Here is a 26,564-nt window from a genome sequence, read left to right as displayed (position 1 = left end):
ATTCTGTCATACGAATGTCCTAGAATAATATCAATCTGAGATCAATTGTTGATGGCTGGTTGTACTCTCAAGAGGATATCTAAAAGATTGTTAGCTGTCGATCTTTTGTGTATGATTATGTAGGTACTTAGGCCTGTGTCCAAAGCAGTGTTGGGCAATTGCTAGCTGAACCATTTTTTTAATGGTAGAGATTGTTTGCAGGTCTTTAGGAGATTTTGGCTTTCTTAATCTTTGGAATAGGCTTGACGTGATATGATCCATAAATTGATGGGACATTCCAGATTGTAGAATTTGTTCGACGATTTGAAGGTCTATTTATGAACCTGATATTTTTATTATGAAAATCCATCTGGACCCACAGTAATTTATTCATGAGATCAGTAAGGTTTTCTCAGATATTTCGATATCATCCATCTGCTGCCTACGTAACCAATCCTCTTGCGAGAGAGAAGATTTTGCATCATATAAGCCTGCCTGCTGAAAGTTGCATTCTGCCCGTTCCTGGTTGTTTTTGGTGGTTGGGTTTTAGGAGCATCAGCGTCTAGGGCCCTATGACAAAAAAACAAAGAGATATTTTGTTCTAGGGTACACTCCCGCCCGAAAGTTTGATTAACGTTTATTTATTTATTTTTTTTTTATTTCAAAGGTTTTATTAAAATAGGACCACCTTGTTTACCAACTATTATTAAAATATTTTCTATTATGCATAAAAATTTAAAAAAAAAACTTAAATATTATTTAAGAAATATTTAAGAAATTTCTTGAATATTCAAGAATGTTCTGTAAAGGTAGAAAATCTTTATTGTACAGTAGAGATACAGATACAATAATGTGCCCGCCACAGCCAGGAGGCCAGAGGCCAGGTACAGAAGATTCCTGAATGTGGTAGAACATTGTACAAGATTACTGCACGTTGTAGATGATTCTAGAATTTTCTAGAAAGACGAGTATTATTCAATACTAAAGAAGATTGTAGATGATTCTAAAGTGTTTTCCAATAATATACATTGAGGAGTTAGAGTAACTTAGAAAATCGAACCATCGACATTGAAAAAGAGTGTTTGGCGTAAGTTTTGTGTTTCATGATAAACATGGCAAGAAATAAGGACTAAACGTTGAAACAAGAAGTGCTTATAACTTTGTATAAAGAAAGTTATTCCATGATAACTCACGGAAACTTGCAGTTCAAAGGACAAACCACGATCAGGAAGACCGCGTGTAACAACAGAAGCACAAGATAAGATCATAATGCTGATTTCTAAACTCAAGCGATGACTTACTGCTCCTGAAATCCGGGCTGAGTTCAATATAAACAGAGAAACTGCAGTGTCTATATCCACTCTAAAACTTCGTCTCAGACAACCTTATTAAAGATGGAAAATCGAAAGAAACGTTGGCTTGGGCTAAGAGTCATCAATATTGGACAATTGAAAAGTGGAAAGGGGTACTGTGAACGGATGAATCAAAATTTGAAATTTTTGGATCCAAGTTTATGTGAGACGATCAACTGAACAAGAAATGGTCATATTGTATAACGCCTAACAGCGAAGCGCGCTGATGGTTCCATCATAATTTGGAGTTCCTTCTATTTTTCTAGAGTGGTTCACAATCAGAATTGAAGGAATTTTAACCTTCACTATCCATGTGAAGGGTTAAAATCCTTCCTTTCTTAGTAGATCCAATCTTTCTAAAATCCAGTCTTTCTTAGTACATTCCTCTGCCCTGAATATTTGATTTTAACCTCGCTCAATAAAGCAGTCCTTCACCATCTGCTGAAGCAAACTCTTCTCCACTCTACCGTAGGCATATTCTCCTGGAGACTAATCGTTGCTGCTGACAACATCAAGCCAGCCTTATTAGCAGAACACTTGATACACTCGAATTCCAGGATGCCTTTCCCTCTCAGCACAAGCGGGAATTGTAGCAGACTACCATCGAGATACTTCGGCTTAAGCTTTATCCTCTCATGAGCATTCAATAAAGTTCCCTCAAACGCTCAAATGAATTCAGTCAGAATAGACCGCGTTCTGTTCTAAAAATAAATCTCATAGATTAAGCATATTCATTATGCTTAATCTACAAGGCTGGGAAGCCCTACCCTGTACTGCTGGTTAAAACAAGTAACGCGGACATAATAGAGCTCACAGAGACGTGGTGCCACCCGGAAATTGGGGATGATGAGTTTCAGTACGGCTTGTATAATGTATTTAGGAAGGATAGGATAGATAGAAAGGGTGATGGGGTAATGCTTCTTATCAGAAGCAGCCTGAGCGCGACGATAGCTTTCCCGGATTCAGACATTTCCCGTGCTAGTATAGAGTCTGTATGGTGTGAGATAGTTGGAAACAAAGGTATAATGCGAGTAGGAGTAATCTACAGACCAGGTGATTGTGAAGATTATGACAAAAGCGTCTACATGCAAATGGAATGGGCAAGTAAACGTCAATGTCTTATTATGGGTGATTTCAATTTGCCTCTAATTGATTGGAGTAAATGGGAAGGAAACTCGACATGGGGAACAAAATTTTTAAATCAACTAGATGACTGTTATTTGTATCAACATGTCAGGGAAAGTACTAGAGAAAAGAATATCCTAGACCTCATCATCACCCATTAATCAGATGACATAACAGCGCTGACAGTAGAGGAACCAGTAGCAGGAAGTGATCACGGAGTTCTACGGTGGATGATGACGAGAAAGAGAGGTAGCAGAAGTAAAAGGCAAAGGAATGGGTTTTAATTTCAGAAAAGGAAATTACGATGCCTTAAGGTACTACATGGCCTCTATTAACTGGGTAGATATCGCGCTGAGAATGAATACGATTGAACTGTGGTACGCTTTTAAAACATTAATCACAGATGCCTTGAATGCGTATATACCATTAAAAAAATACTCCACGAGGAGGGTTCCAAGTTGGATGACTAGTGAAGTTGCCGCATTACTTGAGCAGAAAAAGGTGGCATGGAAAGGTTACAGAGCAATAAAAAGTACTGAAGCCTATAACAGCTACAAGGTGATGTGTAATAGAGCCACAGAAAAGGTTCGACAGGCAAAGACAGTTTATGAGAAATCACTAGCAAACAGAGCAAAGAGGGGGGATAAGGAATTCTTCACATAAATAAATGCCAAGAAGAGAAGGACAAACCAGATCGGACCTTTACGTAAGGGAAAGGGGATAGTAATAAATACACCAGCTGCCGTTGCAGATGAACTCAACAGTTATTTTGCATCGATATTTACAAATGAAAAGCCTTTTGTGGCAAAGGGAAATTGTGGGAGCGAAGTTAAAAAATATGTAATTAATGATATTGAAATTTCGCAAGATTATTTAATGAAAAAACTTTCGAGACTACAGGCCAGTAAGGCTCCTGGAGTGATGGTTATTTGTTATCTGATTTTTTTGGAGCATTAGCAACTAAGGTCATATTGCTCTGGGATATGCGGTGGTCATTCCCTGACCTTTCCGCATCCTCCGTATTTGGTGGTGACGGGTTCGAACCCCGCTCTAATCAAGAAGCGTGTGCTACGCACTGCTGCTCCTTCCCACCTGGCTACGGAGGCGCCTAGGTGTGAGGGAATATACCCTATAATCTTAAGGGAGGCGGCAAGCGAGTGCATTGAACCATTGAGGCTAATCATGCGACCATCACTAGACTCTGGGGAGATTCTCTTTCATTGGAAAAGTGCCGATGGATCTCCCATATATAAGGGTGGCTCTAAGAGTGCATTAGCATTAGCATTAGCATTAGTAGAGGCATTTGATGCAAGAAAGCAAGCTTATGCAGCATCAGTCAAAAAAAAAAAACCCACTTCCACTTCACCCCTCTGTTCGTTCAAAATACCTGTCCAGCTGAGCCTTAAACTTATTTAGGCTATCAACCTCCACCACAAGGGATGGAAGTCTGTTCCACCAACCAACCACCCGCTGGCTAAAGGCAAATTTCCGCACGTCTATCCTACATCTGTCTTTCCTCAATTTGAATTTATGCCCTCTCAGGTGATTTTTCTGAGCTAGAGGAAGAATCCCATCAGCATTGAGCATGCTTAAACCATTCAAGGCTTTATACACCTCTATCAGATCACCTCGCTGGTGCCTAGTCTCCAGACACTGTAATTTGCAAAACTTAAGCCTTTCTTCGTAAGAGCACCCCTTTGTTCCATTCACTAATCTCGTTGCCCTTCTCTGTACTCGTTCCAGCAGCTCTACATCCTTCTTGAAATGAGGCCTCCAGACCTGTATACAGTACTCTAGGTGTGGCCTGACCATTGCCTTATACAATGGAATAATCACTTCCTTATCCCTGCTGGAAAAATTCCTGTATATCATTGACAATACTGCATGAGCTACACTTGCAGCCCGTCTGCACTGCTCAGAGAACTTCATATCTGCCTGCACAACCACCCCCAAGTCCCTTTGATTCTCTACCACTGTCAGTGTAGTACCACAGAGTTGATACGTTGCTCTGGGGTTGCTGTTTCCCATGTGTAGTACTTTACATTTGTCAATGTTAAACTTCATTTGCCACCTCTCAGCCCATCTGCTCACCTTTCCAGATCCTGTTGCAGCAGCATAGTGTCAGTAGTGTCCTTGACAACCCTGCCAACCTTTGTATCATCTGCAAACTTGGACATTAAGCTTGATATACCATCATCAATATCATTTATAAATACAGAAAACAATAATGGACCCAACACTGAGCCCTGAGGGATTCCACTAATAACATTAGTCCACGATGAGCAGTGTCCATTGATTACCACTCTCTGTCTTCTCCCCCTCAACCACCCCTTTATCCATAGCAGCAATTTGCCTCCAATGTCACACTGCTCCAATTTGTGTAGCAGTCTTCCATGTGCAACAGTATTAAAAGCCTTTCTAAGATCCAAGTATATAATATCAAAGTTATTCCCTGCATCCAGTTGTTTTGTGACTGCATCATAGTATCCAATCAAGTTGGTCAGGCAAGACTTCCCCTTAACAAAACCATGCTGTGTCTGAGCTATAACTGAAGTCTTGTCTAAATGATCCTGCAGTGCTTCTTTAACCAGTGCCTCCATTAATTTTCCTGGAACAGAAGTGGGAAATTATCGACCTGTCAATCTGACTTCAGCAGTAGGGAAAATCATGGAGGCATTGATAAAGGGTGGAATTCAGGATCATTTGGATCGAATTGAAATTCTCAAGGATACTCAGCATGGTTTTGTAAAGGGAAAATCATGTTTAACAAATCTGATTCGCTATTTCGAAAGGGTCACTCACGAGCTAGATTTAGGGAATAATTTCGACATTGTTTATTTAGATTTCAGAAAAGCTTTTGACTCAGTCCCACATGAGTGGTTGATTTATAAGCTGGAACAGGTTGGAATCACTGGGAAAATCCTTAGATGGATAGAAGGATGGCTTCAGGGCAGGAGGCAGAGGGTTGTGATAAATGGCTATTCCTCAGATTGGGTTGATGTAAGAAGTGGGGTTCCCCAAGGATCAGTATTAGGACCACTGTTGTTTTTAATTTTCATAAACGACATTGATGAAGGGATAGAGGGCGTGATGTCTAAATTTGCAGATGGTGTTAAAATTGGTAGCGTAGTTAATGATCATTGTCAAGCTGAGCTTCTTCAGAGAGACCTAGATAGACTTCAGGAATGGTCAGAAAACTGGCAGCTTTGCTTTAATCCAACAAAGTGTAAGGTATTACACCTGGGAAACAGTAATCCCAAAAAAACTTATTCACTTGGTGGAGTTCAACTAAACCCAGTATTGGAGGAAAGGGACTTGGATGTTACGATACGGTCAGACATGAAATTCTCTGAGCATTGTAAACAGGTTGCAAGGAAGGCCCATGGTGTCCTATCGATGGTCTATCGAACTTTTGCAAGTAGAGATAGGGATGTGATAATCCCATTATATAAGGCTTATGTTAGACTACACTTGGAATACTGTGTTCAAGTATGGAGACCGCACCTAAAGAAAGACATCGAGCTTCTTGAAAGGGTGCAAAGTAGGGTAACTCGCCTGGTGAGATCGGCAAAAGGGCGTCCTTATGAAGAAAGACTTCGAATATGTGGGTTGCAGAGTTTGGAAACTAGACACCTTAGAGGAGATTTGATTGAGGTGTTTAAGGCTCTGAGAGGCATCAGTAAAATGAATGAGGACAAAATTTTCAAGATTATAAATGATGCTGGAACTAGGGGACATAAATTCAAGTTACGAGGGGTGGGGGAAATGTTTAGATCGGACTGCAGGAAGTTTTATTTTAGCCAGCGAGTTATAAATTACTGGAATAAGTTGCCTTCATGAGTGTGTAGAGGCCGATAGTTTGGGGAAATTCAAAGGTCATCTGGATAGTACTTTTGGGTGAGGGAGTCTGCGTCGGTAGCACAGTGGTATCGTCACTGTCCTCCCCACACTGGGTGGAGAAGGCACCGGTTCGAATCCCGTCGATGACGCGAGGAACTTTAGTGGTATTTTTTCACTCCGTGGTTGAGTTAGTCGGTCTCAGGCGTAGATAGCAAGGTTTTTTCCCTTAGAAACGGGAGTTTTTTCGTCCAGCAAATCGACCAGAGAACACACGCCATTTACAAACACGAATACGGGTTAATGTAATCATTTACGCGTAACCCTAATATAGTAATTTTTTTTGGATGAGGGAAGCGCATAGGATGATAAGTTTAATTTCCTTTTTTTTTATTATTATTTTTTTTGGCTGGTGCAGCATAAGCCATAGGCTTTCTTGCACCATGCGGCCATTACTAATACTACCCATAAGCGAAATAGGCAAGTCCACCATCGTCGTTGTAGTTTGGGGATTCCAAGGACCATTATTATTTGTAAACCCCTCTCCCCAACTGTAGTTTCCAAAAAAGTTATAAAGAATCAGATTAGAAAAGAAGCAGAAGATGAAAAATGGCATCTTTTGAGTGCTGTAATTTGTAGACGGGCCCTAAATCAGATGCGTAAATTATTTTGTTTCATAGCCGAATTACATTAATATGAACAAATTGACACGAGCCAAGACACGTGCAGCTGTTGTCGCCTACAGTACAGCGGACTTTCGTCAGTTGGACGACTGCTTTGTTTACACCAAGTTACCTTGACGACTTGGTGCCAAAAGACGAAACATCTTTGAGGTTGCGTAAAGCGTCCAATATTCTAAGAAAGAATTTGTCGCATTTTTTTTAATAAAGGAATAATTAATTCGAACTACATACACCCACAAAAGCACCGTTCATCGTTGACCCTACTTCTATTTATAGCTTTAATATCGACCGCGCTCGCAGTTCCATTCATTACCCCTTATTCAAATGTGCAGTTCACTTGTTTATCGGTGGACTGAGAGGTTGCCATTATGCGTTTGTCAGCCGCCCTTTCAATAACCACTTTGATCGATTCCTGCACGCTATACAGCAAACCGGCTAAAACTACTGCAATCGCGTATATAAAAGAGTTTTTTTTCCCTCTGGATGATAAAATGATAAGGAAAAAAAATTATAATTATTGTTGTGTAGCTGTTTCAGTTACTATGGTTTTATATATTTATCTTGTATTTGTTTTATTTATTTTTTCTAGATTCTATCGAATTTAACATTCGGTAGAACCGCCATTCCAGGAATTTGTCCATTCTACTACAACAACATCCAAATTAGGCGAAATATACATAGAGGTATCCTACAAGTAGGCGTGCTGTCTGTACTGCTCTTTGCAGTAGCACTAAAGCCCGTCTTATTTGCTAAAAAAAAAAAATAGCAGGAGGACAATGCCAAGATGGATGAATAATGTTTAGTAGAGCAGAAAAAGATCGCATGGGAAAGATGGCTACAGTACAGGATGAAGTGGGTTGTGATTAATGGTTGCTCTTCAGACTGGCAAATATAAGAGTGGGATTCTCCGAGGATCAGTACTGGGATCACTGTTGTTTTGGATTTTCTTAAAGCATCGACTAAAGGATACAGGGTATAATGTTAACATTTGCAGATGATGCGAAGATTGCGAGAGTAGTTAATGATTAGCGCCAAGCTTCTTCAGATAGATAAAAGTGTCAGAAAAGTGTAAGATACGTTTTAATGAAACTAAATGCGAGGTGTACACTTTGGGAACACAATCTCAAAATAACTTATACACTTGCTGGGGCTAAACTAAAAATAATAGATGAAGAAAGAGATTTTGGAGTTAAGATGCGGTCGAACTTAAAGTTCTCAAAGCTGTGTAGACCCAAGGAAGGTCCATGGTGTTCTATCGATAATTTATCGAACAATATCCTGTAGATATACGGAGGACATAGTCCCACTGTATAAGGCAATTGTTAGACAGCATTTAAGAGTGTGTCCAAGTACAGAGACCACATCTGAAAAAAAGACAGTGAGCTTCTTGAAAGCGTCCAAAGGCAGGAAACTCGCCTGGTAAGTGAGAAAATTGCACCCACATAACGAAATACTTCAAATACATGGACTACAGAGTTTGTTAAGTAGACATCTTAGAGGAGACCTGACTAAGGTGAAAATAAAATGAAATAGAACGAAATTTTCACTGTTACAAATTATTCAACAGAAGTAGGCGCCATAAATCCAAATTACGGATTGCAGTAAGTTTTCTTTTAGTCAGCGAGTTGTTAATTTTTGGAATAAGTTCCCTCTATGGGTGCTTGAGGCTGGCTTGGAGAAATTCAAATGTACCTACGTGAGGAGGGTGTTGTTAGGAAGATTACTTCCAAAAGTGTCTTGAATGATGTGGTGCCAGTGAAGGTGAATTTGTCTATAAACGTTCCTCAAAATGTCTTACAGGTTGGACGGATTAGTGCAATAAATGCTTTCTGCAGTCTTCCTTTCGTATCTTCTGGAAATTTGTTTTCCTCTAGATCTTACAAATAGATAAATTTATTAGCTCACCTCGTTCCTATAAACCATTCGTTTCGTTCTTTGTTTTCGGAAAAGTTTTCGAAAGACTTCAAAATAAAAATTGTTTGGTTTCTAATCAATTTGGTTTTGCTTCTGGTGTTGGAACTGAAGTAGGTACCTTGGCGGAGCACTCGTGGGTAGCTCGTTGGTAGGATCGCCGTCCTCCCCACACCGGGTGGAAAAGACCTGAGTTAGAGTCCCGTCGATGACGTGAGGAATTACTATGGGCCTTTTTTACAACGTGGCTAAGTTAGTCGGTGTCAGGCGAAGGTAGCATGGTTTTTTCTCCCAGAAACTAGGGTGCTTCGTCCATCAAACAGAACATCGAACTGAGAACACACGCAATTTATAGATAATATTCACGAAGCGATATGACATTACCCTACAACAACAACAACAACAACAGCCTTGGCGGATTATAAGCGGATTGTCCATCTCACTAACCATACTTACATTTTTGTGGTTTTTATTATTTCGAGGACGCCCTCCCTTTGGCGGGAGAGCGTCCTCCTCGACCTTCTCAATTGTCCTAACCAACTTTTTAAAACTAACAGAGATTACTTTTTCAACATGTTTGTTACTGTAACTCCTAACTATTGTTCCATCACTAGACAAGCCTTCCGGGTTTGCTCCAACGTTTTTGTCTTGGGTCCTCTTATATGGAATTTAGTCCTTCCTCAATGGCTGCTCAAACCTTTTGAATTTTACTCTTCACTTTGCTTTCGCGGATGATTTGGCTTTTTTCTTTTATGGGAATTACAGGAAACAATTGGAAAATAATGCAAAATTCAGTCCTAGGCGACATAAATAAATGGTAAAAAATAAATTAAAAATTTCTCCCTCAAAGACCTGTATGATGGTCTTCAAAAGTATTAATTCAATCTCACTGCTTCTGATGCCTATTTTGCTGCTCGAGAGGATTCCATCCCTATTTTGTTTCATCGACGTTGCATGTAATCTCTTTGGACAACGACTTTTTCTAGTCACTAAACTCCTTGGAGAAATCTTCTGCTTCTTGATAGCGGTTATATTCTGTGACTCACTTCCTCCTGGTATTGAAGAAAAGTTCACAGTTAATAAAATAAAATATAATCTTCGCCACGAGCTGCTTCTTGGTGGCGAAGAAGCCAACGAAAAAAACAACATAACCAAACACTTCTTACACAAACAACACGTATTCATACATTGCCTTCTTTTACAAAGTTTTGTAGCTTCTCAATGATCACATGGCAGTGTTTAACTGAAGTTGCTGCCTTTCGTTGGATCTACATACACTGGAAGCATGGTAAATAAGGTGGCTGTGCATGCAGCCACTGAACACCAACGTCACCTGTGAAACAAAAGCAAGCACAGCAATTGATCTTGAACCTTTCCCTATTTGTCTTTGAAGTCACGCTAATTCGCTTGCAGTGAGACCAGTTTTCATTACCTTGTGTTTTTTGCCAGAAAAATGATAGACAAAGAATCTAACAACAAATCTAAAATCAAAATTTTAACTAAACAAAACACCAACTGAAAGCTATGATTTATTACGTAAAGTTTTTTGGGAAGATACTATGGAAAGAGCTCGCGTGTTTCAACGGCATTAAAGATTTTAGAAGGATCACAGATTGTGGAAGACGATGAACAAAGCCGTCGGGTATCCAAGAAAACTGCTGAAAATGGAAACTGGGTAAAGACTGATTAGAGGTGATTGTCGTTTAAGAAGAATCAGAATGTTTGCATCAGAACTCAATATGGACAAAGAAACAGTTAGACAATTCTCCTTGAAAATTTAGGAATGAGAAAAGTATGTGCCAAGATGATGCCAAAAATTTTGAATTATGATCAAAAAGTGAGAAGACTTCAAGTTTGTGAAGATGATTTGAAAAAACTTGAAGATCCGGACTTTCTGATTACTGTAATTACTTGCGATGAAAGTTGGCTGTTCCAGCATGTCCTAGAAACTTGAAGACACTCAATGCAATGGAAGAAAAACAATCATCCCCCAGAGAAAAAAGAAAGTAAGAATGTCGAAATCAAAAATGAAAACCATGCTTCTCGGTTTTTTTCGATAGTAAAGGATTATGGCTGAATACGTCCCTCCAAATGAGATTGCAATCAAGCATGTAACATTCTGACAAGGCTGCGCAAAAAAATCGAAGGAAGAGACCTGAATTGTGGAAGGATGGTTGGATATTCAGTTTCTGGCCAAAAAATAATTCTTAGCTATGAACATGCACCCTACTCGCCAGACCTAGCCCCTTGTGGCTTTTTTCCTTCTAAACTGAAAAGGGAAAGGTATTACGTAAACGCTTTTACTGAAAAGGGAAGTGTTTTACTTAAGGAAATCCCATTTTCAGACCTTTGAAGTAATTCAGTAAAAAACGACCGAAGTGTTAAAAGGGCTTACAGAAGATGGCTTTCCAGAAATGTTTCTGTGCTTGGAAGAAAAGAATGAAACAGTATGTGAAAGCCAAAGGCAATTTTGAAAGGGATAATTTGTAAAGTACAAAATATTTCATTATACAGTAGACTCCCGATTAACCGACCCCTATAGGACCGGACCTCAGGCCGGATAAACGAATGACCGGGGTTAATCCGAAAACACATGCAAAATACCATTTATAGGTTGTAAATTAAATAAAAAAATACACTGTATACAGTATGCTCTATATAAATGTTTATTAAACATTTACTTAAATAAAAAATCGGTAGTATTCATTTGTCTTTTTGATTTAAATTCGTTTTTTGAAGCAAAAAACGAATTTAAATCAAAGTCTGGTCATTCATCTTCTGTTTCTTCTTGACTAACTTCATTTTCCATTTCTCTTTGACTAACTGCTTCGATAATTTCATTATCTGTTAACATTTCATTTTTTAGAATGTTATCGCCTACAAGCCATTTATCGATGTCTCTTTCTTCCAGGTCTTTGAACTCTGATAATTATTTCAAATCGTTAAACAGAGCAATGTTGTCGTAGTCTGTCAGATCCTCAGCGCACGGCTCTTTGTCCAGATTGCAGTTTGCAGTTAAATTTTCGACATCAAGCCATAGTTTTCTCCATGACCTCACAAACGTTAATGACGGCATTTCCTCAAAAGCAGATGTCAACACATAAATCACATCCTTGATGTTAATTTTCTTAAGGGCCTCAGTGAGTTCCGTTTATTCATTAACGATCTTCTCAAGAATTTCTAAAAGAAGTTTTCTTCTGTAACGCCTTTTCAGACTAACTATCACACCTTGATCCATAGGTTGCACCAAAGATGTAACGCCAGGCGGTAAAAACACCACGTTGATGTCATCAGAAGATAGGTAGATGGGATGCGTTGGAGCGTTGCCAAGGACAAGAACAGCCTTGAGGGGTAATTTCAAACTCGTGAAATGTGCCTTAACTTTAGAAACGAATTCAGTTGAAAACCATTCTTCAAACAGAAAAGAATCCATCCAAGCTGACCTCTGGGCTTTGTAGTAAACTGGTAGAGCATTGAAATTTTTCCAAGTGCTCTTGGTTTGACTGACTTGACTGACATGGTTTTTCCTACAACGAAAAGGGGCAGTTTGTGACTCCCAGCAGCATTTCTACAAAGGGCCACAGTGATTCTCTGTTTATTCATTTTGAAACCAGCAGCGAATATTTCTTGTGGTACTGCTAGCGTTTTCGTCGGAAGAAGCTTAAAATGTATGCTTGTTTCTTCCAAATTGTAGACTTCTTCAAGAGTAAGATTTTCCTTCTGTATAAAGTCTAAATATTTTTGGGAACTCACTTGCAGCATCTGCTGACAATTTCTCGCCGCAAACACCTAGATAATGAATCTAGGTGTTAGCGTGGTTGAGACTCAAAAATCCCAGGATTTTTTCCCTTAAATTTAAATCTTTATTTTTTAAATATTTATACTTTTTTGGTGTTTGTGCCCCTCACCCTGTTCTGGGTGAGGGGCACAAACACAATTGATATAATCACCGGTTTTCCTCATCAGTTGGAAAAGACCTGAGTTCGAATTCAGTTAGTGACGAGAGAACTTTTGTTTTCCACTGGGTGCCTGAGTCAATCGGTCTCAAGTGAGGATAGCAAAGCGTCTTCTCCAAGAAACCTTGGTTTTTCATCCAGCAAAACACGCTACCCGAGCGCTCGCGCACACAATTTTTGGTCATAATACACAGGGGCAGATGAGTTTCCTCTCGGATTTTTCGTGTATTGTATGGATGATAAAATAAATATGCAACCAAATTCAAGACAGACAAAGTGATCGCATTTCTTGGTTCGAATCTCAACCACACTGAATTAAATTATCTAATCAGTACATGGGATACACAAGGGGTGGTGCATGGTACGGGATAAAGATAACGCCAAATTATGCACTCTTCAAATTTATAATAATATTATATTAAAGGTATTTGTTAAAATATTTTCGAATATTGTATTTTTTTTTCCAATAAACATAAAGACTGGTTTAGATTTTGGAACTACCAAAGCTTGATTAAACTAACCGCAGTTCTATTTTAAACTTAAAACTGCAATCCCGGTAGATGCGTAACGTCTATCAAAATTTTTCAATACATTAGAATTCGGGTTATCCGAAATTTCGATTATCCTAAAACGTTTTTGAAGTTTTTTCCGATTTTATTTATTCCCATAATAATAATTTCACTCAAGGAAGTGTCACTTTTAAATTCACGATCAAGTAGGGCAAAATGAGATCCTACTAAATAAGGAATGACTATTGATGCTGAGGACTATTGATGCAAATGAGCGACTTTCCATGTCGAATCCAGGGTTGAGAAAAGCATTTTCACTTCCCTCTTCTGCACACGCTTGAATTGATATTTTGTGACCAGCTAAGGAAAACCAGCTTTTCAGGTACTAGGCGCACGGCTGGCGAATAATAACTAGGATGAAAGCTCGTGCAGAGATCGATGGTATCTACGGCTATCGTTGCTACCGACATTTTTAGACATTCAACTAAATAAATGGGAATGTTTGCTAGACACCGTGTCTAGCAAACCCTGACACTACAGGTTGTAATTGGCCTTGGACGGGTGGTTGCCAGGATGAAATCGCTTCGCAACGTGTTAAAACGGCAAACTACCACACGTACATCATTAATCGTTCGTCATAAGATTATCTCGGTCCATCAGAACCATCGCCTTCGTGTTCTATTTGAATCTCGTCCAGAACTGAAATAAACATCGGGGCGAACACCAAAATTGTATTTGGAGATGGGATAATTGATAAGAAATATTTTGTTTTTCCAGGTTTTAGAAGTTTAACCCCCTAACCCCATTCTGCGTCAGCCCCTGATGTGGATATTTAATAGATGCATTTTTTTTCTTTATTACTATTAGTATTAGTATTAGTAATGGCCATATGGCCATATGCTTCTGCTGCACCAGCCAAAAAAAAAAAAAAAAACCCGAACAAAACAATGATAAAAAAATAAAATAGATAAATAATAATAATTAATAAAAAAAAAAGGAAATTAAACCTATCATCCTATGCGCTTCCCTTACTCGAAGGTACTATCTAGATGACCTTTGAATTTCCCCAAACTGTCAGCCTCTTCCACCCATGTAGGCAAATTATTCCAGTACAGTAATTTATAACTCGCTGGCTAAAATAAAACTTCCTGCAGTCCAATGTTAACATCTCCCCCCGTAACTTGATTTTATGTCCCCTAGTTCTAGCATCATTTATAATCTTGAAAATGTCCTCATTCATTTTACTGATGCCTCTCAGAGCCTTAAACACCTCAATCAAATCTCCTCTAAGGTGTCCAAACTCTGCAACCCACATATTCGAAGTCTTTCTTCATAAGGACGCCCTTTTGCCGATCTCACCATGCGAGTTACTCGTCTTTGCACCCTTTCAAGAAGCTCTATTTCTTTCTTTAGGTGCGGTCTCCATACTTGAACACAGTATTCCAAGTGTGGTCTAACGCTTGGTTTTGAATGATTTTGTTTCTCACTCCATCACTGTCAGCAATGTCGCAGTCGTCTCCAGCTTTAATGATGAGCATGTGTTTATATTCAGGGGTAGTTGCTTTGGGCATTTTTTCCACAGCTGCATATGATAATTGTTGGGTCCTTACAGGTGGGTCCACAGATATGGCTGTGGAGGTCTGGACGTCGGTAGGTATGAGAGCAGGACTGTTGACAGCCGCAGTTAGTGTAGAGTTAGTCAACTGGAGTTGTTTGTTTGCGACTTTAAGTTGTTGATTTTCTATTATCAATTCATACAACGTCTTCTCAAGGGAGCCTCAGCAACGTGTTATACAGAGCGAGATAGTTTTAGGGATCATACTGTTGTCACTGTTTAAGCAACACTCCACTTTACGTCTCAAAAGAGGGATCATCTTGAGAGTGGGTATGTTATTGCTCCGAAAAGTGGGAAGTTCCTCGTCAACTTCAGCATCCTCCCAAAGCTTGGTGGGAGGGCATTTCAAATGACCTATACTTTTCCTTCGTTAGTACCACCTTCAGCGAAGTTTTGCATACCCAACTGGCTGGCATATAAATGACTATCACTGAAATGCCGCCTTCTCCTTCCATTATTAAAAAATTCCAGTTTGGAGCTAACAGAATTATTGGGGGTTACTCCTTAGATGTTGTTAAGGTTGCAGTTATCATTTGCAGCGGATTGTATCTGGATATTGCGCTTTTCGTCATGAATTACTTCTGAAGAGGAAGCTGTACCATGTGCTTTTGTGATTTCAGAGATGTGCAGAGTAGCAGGACTATCAGTATAATTGCCTTCTTCTGCATTTGATAGAGAGTTGGATCCGTCAATTTTACTAGAATTATCAGGCTCACTTGCCTTTCCTTTGGTTTTCATCACTTTGTTTTGTGGAATTTTCTTATGTGCATGCATTTTGCATGATTGGCATAGGAAGAGTTTCCTCTTTGCGAGTGGCAACTTTGATGGTTTATTGACACAGCAAGTCCCTAGGATAATCGAGTAGCTGACACATTGAACAGTCAGCGAAGCAAGCTTCCGACACTGACCGCATGTGGTCTTTTCGGCGTTAGCGCTTTTCTTCTGTATCGGACTTGGCATATTTAGGCAATAAACAACTCTTACAAATTATCAGAAGTGGAATAATAATAATAAAATTCTTTATTCAGAGAAATGTAGGACACGATTCCCGCTACAGGCAACCAGAGGAATCTTACAATTAACTGTACACATTACATTCAGTACATACAAACTACGTGGGTACACCGCAAATACACAGACAGTGCAATATACACAGCTAATATTGCAATGTATTTTATAGTTATTATAATATTATACAGAGCTTATATTCCATTATAGCAAATAGATTTTATAGTTATTATATCCAAGGTGCAACACATTGAGACAGTCTGGTCTGGACACCTCCACTGGGAGTTATTCCGCTGACAATTGCAGGAATGCTGAATGCACTTCACAATGGATTTGCGCTTTTCTTCTCTGTGGAGGCAGAATCTCTGGACCACACATCCAAATGAATGTTTGCGGATTTCATCGCGCCAATGATGCTGTTCGGGAAGTGTCGCTTGAAGGTCCAGAGCTTCTGCAGGTTAGAACAGAGCACTGGACGGTTTCTGAGGGCTCTACCAGGGATTTTCCAGCCTACGATTTCATTTCCCAGATATTAACGAAGTCGAGAGCAGCGGAGCACAGATTAAGCGCCATTGTGAGCTTCCTCGCATATGCCACGTGCTGGGCCGGGGTGTATCTCAGATTTATGCACAGCTGTGATTTTGATGTTGTATAGCCCAATTGTTGGCCCACTTTAGGACCCAGAATTCCAGACCCCAGAAAGCCCGTAATACTCTCGAACGCAGTTACTGGATTTGTTCCTTATACGTTAGGTTTTCGTCCATTACCACTCCTAGGAATTTTACGGAATGAGTGGCGACGAGAACATACCCCGCAATGGAGGACTGCAGAGAGGTTGTTGGATTGAGGTCTGCTTGTGCTCTAGGTGAGAAGATGATATATTTTGACTTTTCAAGGTTTATTTTAAGCCCAAAATAGGTAGCGTATTCACAGAGTTCAAGATAATAGAATTCGATAATTCCTCTGCCTGGTCCGGTGAGGTGTTAGCCAGGCTTGAGAGGTAACATACAATGTCGTCGGCTTAGGCCATAAATGCAGATATTTCATTCATTAATGGAATAAATACTGCTGAAAAAAGCAGTGCCTGTAACGATTCACCTTGGCGTATAGCGACTTCCACCTGTTTTGTGATGCAGTTATTCCCTTGCTGGAAGGTAAGGCACCTCTTGGTCAGCAAATTTCTGAGGAGCTTCGAGACATTATCCGTGAAACCGTAGTAGTTCTCCAGGAGGCACATGAGTGGCTTAACTTGCACTGAGTCGAAGGCCGCTGTCAAATCCAGAAAAACAGCGTGCATAACATAGCCTCGCTCCCAGACTTGAAGGGTTTTCATATTCAGAGCCTGTATGCATGTTATCAGCGATCTTTGTGAGAGCGCGTAATGTGTATGCTGAGGTCTCTGGGAAAGGAACTGATTGGCAACCACTTTAAACAAGCACTTCTCCAGGCATTTGAGAAAAGGGGAGGAGAAGATTGAAATAGGCCTATAGTCAGCAGTAGAGGACGGATTCTGCTCCTTTGGAATGGGGATGACTCTATAATTTAGCCAAGCGTTTGCGCGACTCCCTGTTGTAAAATTCTATTAAACAACTTTGTCAGCTCGTCGCTGATGAAGTAGGAGGCAACTTTAAGGCAAAAGGTGGGAATAGAGTCACTTCCCATTGATCTTTTATTGGACAGGTCGTAGATAGCTTTGATTAGCTCCTCTTTGCCAATCGTCACGTTAGTGAGATTAGTGATGTCGTAGTGTGAACTGTTCCAGGGGGAGTCCGCAGCTGCACTGTCTGTTTTGCCGAACCGGGTTACATGATCGCACCATTCGGCCAGTTCTAACGATTCTGCTGACCTGATGTGATTGGCCGATCAGGATCGCTGGCCACCCGCTATCCTCTTCTCCATGAACGAATTGATAGCCTGATTCTTGGATTTCTGGAAACTGTATCTGGCTATTGAGTATGCTGAGTATGATCTTTCTGTGGGTCATCTCTTGAATTGGGCATGTAGCCATTGTTTTTCTTTCAACTGGTGCATAAGGGTACTGGACCACCTGAGCTTCGAGTGTGGGCAGATGATGCAAACTCTTGACTTGGCCACTCTAGCAATGAAAGACAACCATTTCTGAAGCCAAAACGCCGCTTCCTCTATATCTATTTCACTGAGAGTTTACCAGTGGTAGAGCCTAAAGAGATCCATTGCTGTTTCGGTTTTTAGGTGTTTTGGATCATATACAGTTTTCCTGTTCTTTTTAATCGAGGTTGATTGGTTTGGTTAGTTATAGCATTATTTCAACAGGATGAGAGAAGCTTTAATTGGCCTGTAGTCGGAGGGAAATGCCGAATTAGAACTAATTGCAGCTTCAACACTCCCATGGCTGGAAAAGATTCTCTGTAATGTGGCTACTCCTCGAGAGGGGGGGAAACACAGTTGCAATGGATGTTGAGACTCCATAGATTCAAAATTAACTGATCGAGGAGCTTTGATGCAGCAGACAGGAGCAGGTTTAAATCTCCGAGAATTATTACTTTCTGGTTGCACTTAATAGACGTCAGGAGCCAAGCAGAAAAATTAGTAATGCATTGGTCTGCAATGGGTGTGGGTAAGTAAACTGCACATACTAGCAATTGTAGTCCATCCAGGCTTGATCTGGATTAAGTTTCTAGGGTTCCCTTCCCTGAGGATGATGGCTGATTGGAGGTGGATTCCTCTTGAAGAGGATGTGGCACTAGGACCCACCCTACTAGTAATGTGCACTTGTATCTGGTTATCAGACTTGACAAGATGATTGCAGGATTTAGTCAGCACAGTGGCTGCTCTTCTTTCATTAGGTTGAAAGGTACAGTCTGGTTTGCTGCCTAGCTATGCAGAGAGATGCATCCTGCCCGCCTCTGGTCTCAAGACACATGCACCCCTGGTTGCACATTACGGTCGCCAAAAGATGGCATTACCAGGAGACCTGCAGGTCAGATATCTGTGTTTAGATACCTTTCTATATTAGGATCTTTGATCTTGATCCGGAAAGAGGCATAGCTTGGATACCTGGTGGGAATCCTGATGGGGGTACCGGGTATGTCTAGCTGCTTCAGAAGGGTTTCAATTTGTTCCACTGTTGTTTCTGGGGATAGTTGACTTATAAATATGCTGGATGGTTTAGACCTCCTTCCTCTACGTTGCACGATTTTAATACCTAGTGGGTTAGGGTTAGAGCCAATAACAGCTTCACAATTCTGATCTGCTCGGCTTACAAAGGTTTCTCTACTAAGACTGGCTTTGCCTTGCTTGGGAGGCACATTACTTCTGCTTATTGCTGATTTCTTCCCCCCCATGCTTTCACAAATTCGGAGGCAGGGAATGAAGGCGAAAGGTTTGAAGGTAACGGCTCGCTTGGGGGCCGCACGATGCGGGAGTCAGAAACCTTTTGTTTCGAGTGTTGAACAATTTGCATAGGTAAGGAGTCTGCATCCCGGATGAGCTTACTGACGGATTCCAGCAGCAAGGACACAGAATGGTGCGTAGAATGTTGTAGGCCTTCCAGCCTATGTATTGACTCTCTTAGGGTTGTATTCTCTGTGCAGAGCTTTCTCAGAATATTTTCAAATAAGGTAAACTTCTCGCCCATTTTACTACAATTCTGACACATGCACTCCTCGTGCTGCTCTAGGACCTGATCAGTTTGTGCCTGAGCGTCTTGGCATGGGAGAACTGTGGCGGAGTCGGACATGCTTGCATTAGGTGACCTGCAGTCAACTTCGCCGGAGTAGCTCGCTGTCGATGGAGGTAGGGAAAGGGAGACGCTATCCCTTGACTTTGATTCTGTGGCGTTCACTTTGTGCCCCCGGCATGTAGCACAATGCCATCGTGATCGCCTCTGGGCTGAGGCGCGAGCTAAGATTTTTAAAAGACAACATGTCTCACAAAAATCAAGCCTACAGGGGCCAGTGCACTTGATCCAGCAATTTCTGGATTGTGAGCATTTTCTGCACGTTTCAGATTGCTTCTGCGCCATGTCGCCACGAGTATAGCAAGGCTTAACTTCGTGGGAAGAACAAAAGTTTAGAAAACTATTGTTCTTCTTTATGACGTATGCTGAAAGACACTTCACCCATGGGGAGATTATCACCCCTTCCTGACCTTGACAGTGGTCGCAGACGGTAAAGACGACAATGAGTAAGCAAAGTTTTCCAAGCTGTGGGAATGGCGAGTTCCGCAGCAGAAAGGTGCCTGCTTCGATTTAACAGGATTGTTGGAAGCATTAGAAGGTACAGAACGTAAAGATTTTGACCTCGGGAGACATAAAAACACTTGGCCGCTGCCCTAGTACATGTGTAAAACTCTACTCATTAACTTATATTTAAAAACACAACCGATTATTTGCACTTGAAACAAGGACTATGCCGAGTTCGCGCACGTTGTTTTGTTTTTCTGATTTGGAGGAGGGCTTTAAAGCAATTCGTTACAATGACTACCAGTCATTGACTAGTAGATACAGTATATACCGGCTTGTAAGCCGGTATATACTGTACAGCAAGTCACTGGGGAGTAAATAAGGAATGTAAATGACCTTCTTAAGTGCTAACCTTGACCTTGAAAGGTTCCTGAGTGGACAGCTATAACGTTGCTGGGGTATTATTATTATTATTATTATTATTATCATCCATTTATTCCAGAAAAGGAAACCACCCCTGGACCGCAAAGTGCCAGGAGGGTGCTAAGTACATATCAAGGTAGAGATAACTACATGCACTGGGTTACATATACAGGTGACCCCCGCTTAACGCTGATCATTCGTTCCGGAAAAACAGAGCGCTAAGTGAATCCGCGCTAAGCGAGCGCCGCTTTCCCATAAGGTAACATATGTATTTATGAGCTGCGGTCGGTGCCATAGGATATTTCCTAATGAATAATAAACAGTAATGAAAAGATGCACAAATGTCGGTCAAAATATTTAATATTCAAATATTTGCACATATAAAATATTCTGCATTACATACGTATAATTATGTGGTAACTACTTGCGTATCAAAAGTAAATTTAAAATTCCAATTAAAATAAAGAATTTAATCATGAAAAATGTGTGGATTTTGAGTTGAACTTTGGCCCTCTTCCAAATAAACTAAAAGGGGTATTAATTTTAAATCCCCCGCAGCGTTACAACCAACAATAAAGTCAACCGATCCTTCGCCGCTTTGAAACCTGGCATGTTTTTTTCTTCTTTCAATATGAAACTTCTTTTAGGCATTCGTTTCCACAAAAGTCCTGCTTCAGCTATGTTAAAAACTTGTTGAGAAGTTTAACACATAATATCCCTCTTCAATAATTTTAACAAGTTCTTTTTTGAAAGTTTCGGCTCTTTGATCTGCACTTGCGGCTTCTCCCTGGATTTTAAATCTATTCAATCAGCCCTTACCAGTTTTAAATGGTTCCACATTTTTTTTTTTTTTAGGCGAGTTTTCTTCAGATCATCATATTGGCTAATCTCTTTCTCTCTCTCTCTCTTTTTTTAATATTTAACTTAACTGAATTCTGCATTGGAATATTATCTTCAACAAAATTAAAGTCTTTCCATTTCAATCCTAATAGCCGTCCTAGTTGCTTGCAGTGGAACAGCTATCTTTCCCGCTGCAAAAATTAATTCTTTATTTTTTTATAATTGTTCTTACAGTTAAAGTTGCAAGTCCTAAATTATGGCACACATCCACTTGTCGTTGACCGGAATCGATTCGCTTCAAAACGTCTAATTTAATTTTCAAATTCAGTCTTTTTCTTACATTTATAGTCTTCGTACTGCGCTCAAACGTTGTTGCTTTTTCATCCTTATCGGCCATTATTAACTCTTCGAAAATGTAACTGCGTTGGTTGAATTAATTACGATACAATGTTCAAGTAAACTGTCCGTTACGCACAATGTCTAATACTCTACTGAGTGATGACTATACTTCGGATAAATGCATATAACGCAAATATTACAAGCAATATACTTGATCATTTCTTAAAATGTTGATCTCGGAACTACCTAACAAGTCACTGTACTGAAACTAAATTAGCGTGCGAGAAAATTTCACTGAGCGTGGGAAAATTTCTCAAGTCGGCGTGGGAAACGTTTTAATGCTGTTTTGCTATTCATTTTCAAGCTATCGACTCTATCAAATGAAACGATTTCGTTAATATGTCAAAAATGTAATCTGTAAAAGAGCGTTATAGTGATCTGTGACAGCGCTATAGTCAGATACGGGTTATAATATAAGAACAGCGTTATAGCGAATCAGCGTAAAGTGAACCGCGTTATAACGGGGGCCTGCTGTACTGAACACCTAGTCTCATCCCGAAATATGATATACAAATGTTATGTTAAATATATACAATATTTACACATTAGTGATTCTGTACATGTGGTAGTAGAAGGCAAACTTTGTTCTGATGAAACATTACTGATTAGTTGAATTATAACGCACAGAAAAATTTGGAAAACCAATCTTTTTTGCAACCCACACAAAGATTCAGCGCAGTGGTCAAGTTTTTTCATGCAATCAAATTCAGAATTGAAACTTGACTACTCTCAAAGATCTAGTCTGTTCTAATTCGGTCTAATAATCAATAGGGCACTAAACTCATTATATACGTCTTCGTTACCATCAGTTAGTTCGATATTTCCAGAAAAGAAACAAAATTCGTTTCATGAACGTCACAGCACAAACAATCATCAGTTCTCAAGTCACGTTTCTCATTCTTATTGGACAACGTTTTATGATCGGACTGCCATCAGGCTAATAGCATTGCTTTTGGTCCATTTTGACAGTGGTAGAAAAAAATTAATTCTGCAATAACATTTGGTCTTAAACTGACATGTGAAAGAAACGGAGTTCTGGGATTTGGCGCTGAGTTCCACGAAAGGAAAAAAATGTTTAATTCAAAAGAGTTTTTGAACAAACAAATGCCGTTATTATCCCATGAGGTACTGCAAGTTGCTCTGTCCTCTCAAGTTTTAATTACATTAAAGGTCAAATAGCCTTTGTTTTTTTGCCCTTTTTATACTTCAGTATTACAGCCTACATGTAGCTTGAGTGTGATGATTCTTTGCAAATACATAATATATATCTCAAATGATATTTCATAAAATTATTCATAATAAGCATTCATCTTATTAAAAATATCCTAACCCCTGACAACATGAACGAAACCTCAAGGACGAAAACGCCCTTGAGGTTAATTACCAACAACCTTTTGGCAGTTTATTTCTATGCAAACTGACATCGCCAGCTGGGTCGATGTGGTCTATACTGATCTCCCCAGAGTACTGTATTTGATACCGTTCATTACGAACTTTTACCACAAAAACTTTTCTATTATTATTCAAAATTCTTTACTCAATTGGTTAACTAATTACGTGAGAGACAAAGAGTATCAAATTATCCATAAGGGAGCAACATCTCATGAGACTGCATTCCATACAGGTGTACCGCAGGGTGCGCTCTCTGGGCCCACTTCTCTTTGTCGTATATATCAGTGATTTCACTTTTCTTTTAAGGACTAAGGATGCCTATAAACAGGCATATTACCTAAGAAACTGGGATTTATTAAACGTTTTTCAATCACTTTTACAAATTCGCAACTAGAGAGGACTTTACTCACTGCACTTGTGAGTAAAGTGCAGTGAGTACTCACTGCACTTGTATTCCATATTGAATTCGCAAACCTAATGTACACTGATCCCGTTAGTGTACATCATTATGGTTTACAGATTCCCAAAACGGAAGGCGTTCAGTCAACCATAATCATTATGCTCAAATTAGATCGATCTCATTATTAATATACAATTAATTATAAACAGAATCTAAATAATTATAATTTACAGTTTGACAGCTTATACGGTTGAATTTTATCCACAAGGTTTTAAACAATTATAGTATCAATTTTCGAACCGACCAATTTATTTGCATATTGGATGTGTGTATGCTTGATCCTTTTCTGTCTTTAAATGAAAACAGATTCTTAACATTAAAAAATCAGTGAAATTTTATCAATATTCGATGTTACGTTTAGTTTTTATTAACTTTCATACATTGTAAATAAGCTTTTTAATGTGTTTTACATATATTCATATCTGTGTGCAGTCTCTGTAATTTTTCTTACATCAACAGGTTTTAATATTAATACTGCCTTGTGATCTGATTTTTGCTCTTGTTTAAGTCAATATTTTTGTTTAATTTAAGAAATTGTAATTAATTAATATTAAAATAAAATGTCATTAAATTAATAAAGAAACCAAAACATGATTGGCATATGCTTTGATTTAATCAGTTTCACAATCTTGAATATCAAATAAATACTAATTTCATTCTGAATATATTCGTTACATCATTTTTGCTATTAATGTACTGAATTATAAGAAGTTCTATTTTATTTTAGGCAAAGATAGACTTCAATATCCAGGATAATGATGGAAATACAGCTCTGATGCACGCTGCATCTTCAGGATTTGAGGATATCATTGTAGTGCTCATGAACAGCAGTCAAGCCACCGGAAAGACGTTGAACATCAACCACAAGAATATACAAGGACTGACGGCATTGGACCTAGCAAAAATTAACGACAACAAAGCTTGTGTACGAATTCTATCTCTGCAGGGATGTCCTGAATTAAGCAATGCCAGTATTCAGCTGGCTGGAGTTATCGTTGGCGACTTAGGCTTGACAATGTCAGAAGTTTTTCCGAGCGAAAACTCCTCATCCAGCTCAACAAGTTCTCAGCCGAAAATGGAAGAGAAAGAGAACCTTAAGCAGGAAGTGCGTCGCATCCCCACTCAGAGCAGTGTCACAGAATTACCGGCAATTTCCAATCCCTCAACACCCAACACTAACTTTATTTTGAACCAGGGCAGCGAGAACGTAGCAAGCACTTCTAGAACGCCCGCAGACGAAAACAAGTCTGCAAATCCTGAGGGTAAGAATTCCGTACAAAAAAGTTCTCGAGCAAGCATCTTGCCACTCTTATCCTTGAATAAACTAGAAACGGCAAAAACCGAGCCTTGGGAGTGGGATTTGGGAGCATCCGGTATTCGTTGTAGTAATCGATTAAAGTCCCGCATGGACACCGGTAGTAGAAGTCTTTCTGAATCCCGTGGTCGAACCTCGGATAGCCTCACATCGATTAAAGAACGTCCCTTTAGTAGTTCCCTTCATCTCAACAAATCATTTGCCGGCCCTTGGTCATCACAGGTATCCGACAAACCTAAAGACTCTACTCCAACAGAGATAAACATCCTTCCCCCGTTAATGCCTAATAAAGATGGACTTCATTTACCACCGATCAGAGCCAACCTTGCTGATTATAAAAGAGCTCTAAAAACGCCTCCTCGTGAGAGCAAAAGACAAGAGTAGAGTGGAGTAGTATGGATTTGTTGACTTCCAAAATGGCGTAGAAATGACCAAGTTAAACTCTTTTCTGCATTTAAAGTGACATTAGTGCAATTCTAGATGCCACATTTTAATGTCATAAATAAAATTGTCATTCTTAAAACAAACCTTGATGACGGTAAGCGAGAAGCTAGTCTTATTTAGTGCCCCAGTGATAACCTCTTTTTATTCCCTTAAGGAATGTCGTCGTTAGAAATAAAAGGATAACATTCTACCTTTGCTTCCGAAGTAAACAAAGCTTATAGATTATTTAATTATGAAACTCATTGCTATGTGCTACTAACAAATATTCCTATCAGGAAATGGTGTTAACTGTGCCTTCCATTGGAACTATAAAAGAAAACCAATTGTGTGTCCAATAAACAGTATATTATGCGTCCGATCCAGGCTCACTGCTGAAATTATTTTGCATATACAGTAGCTAAAAAAATGCAGTGAATGTGTCGGATATTTAAAGATGAATCCATCTGTGTCGAAAAAGAATTTTCATTCTAGTGAGTATAGGACTTTAATAAGCTTATTGTTTGTGATATGTAGTAGTGATACAAAGAAAACACAACTTCTGTATCTTAAAAGTGTTTTCTATTATCAAAAAATAACTTCACGAAAGAGCACCTATTTTCGCTGTTAAAACGTAGTTGGTACTGTTGTATTAAAAAGAAAATCGATGACTGAAACACCGAATAATTACTCCGATCTTCCACCATAACTGTTACTATTATCAAAGCTATTCTTCATGCTCAAAACTCCAATATTCTAGTTATTCTCTGAAGTATTAAGCCATGGTAACTGCATTTTCTGTCAATCGCTTTCAAAATTGAATTATGCGTTTGTTTCGACCATGTTGCTTATTCACAGTAATTTTAATTTTCAAAATAAAGAAATTTGGATTCTTTTTTTGGGCTGTTATTCACTGTGTTTATGATATATTGATTTCTATTTCTTATATCGACATTTCTCCATGTAACGCCATCTAGAGAACACTCGAAATTTTTGTTTTTGTTTCAGCAGCCACATCGATAAAATGCAGGAACTTGGAGACTCATCTGGGATCCATTATGATAAATAAATCAATGTGTTTTGTCCGTTGGAGAACGAAAACAACATCTGTTTTTTGAATGCTTTATTTAATCCATAAAGGACGTATTTCATATTGATAAATTTTATACTTACTCTTT

General features: G+C 39.3%; 1 protein-coding gene across 1 annotated transcript in view; it reads left to right on the top strand.

Moving 5' to 3' along the window:
• LOC150075688 (uncharacterized) overlaps positions 1-25,350 on the top strand; it is a 303,494-nt gene extending 278,144 nt beyond the window's left edge. Inside the window, exon 2 of the mRNA XM_090388622.1 lies at positions 24,379-25,350. Coding sequence (XP_090244748.1) covers positions 24,379-25,350 — 972 coding nt within the window. The remainder of the gene's footprint in view (positions 1-24,378) is intronic.
• Positions 25,351-26,564: the final 1,214 nt, after the last annotated feature.

The sequence above is a fragment of the Mastigoproctus giganteus genome, chromosome 14, assembly GCF_048544385.1.
Source record: "Mastigoproctus giganteus isolate SK-2022 chromosome 14, ASM4854438v1, whole genome shotgun sequence".
In the NCBI taxonomy this organism is placed as follows: domain Eukaryota; kingdom Metazoa; phylum Arthropoda; class Arachnida; order Uropygi; family Thelyphonidae; genus Mastigoproctus; species Mastigoproctus giganteus.
This window is presented reverse-complemented; position numbering and strand designations above follow the sequence as displayed.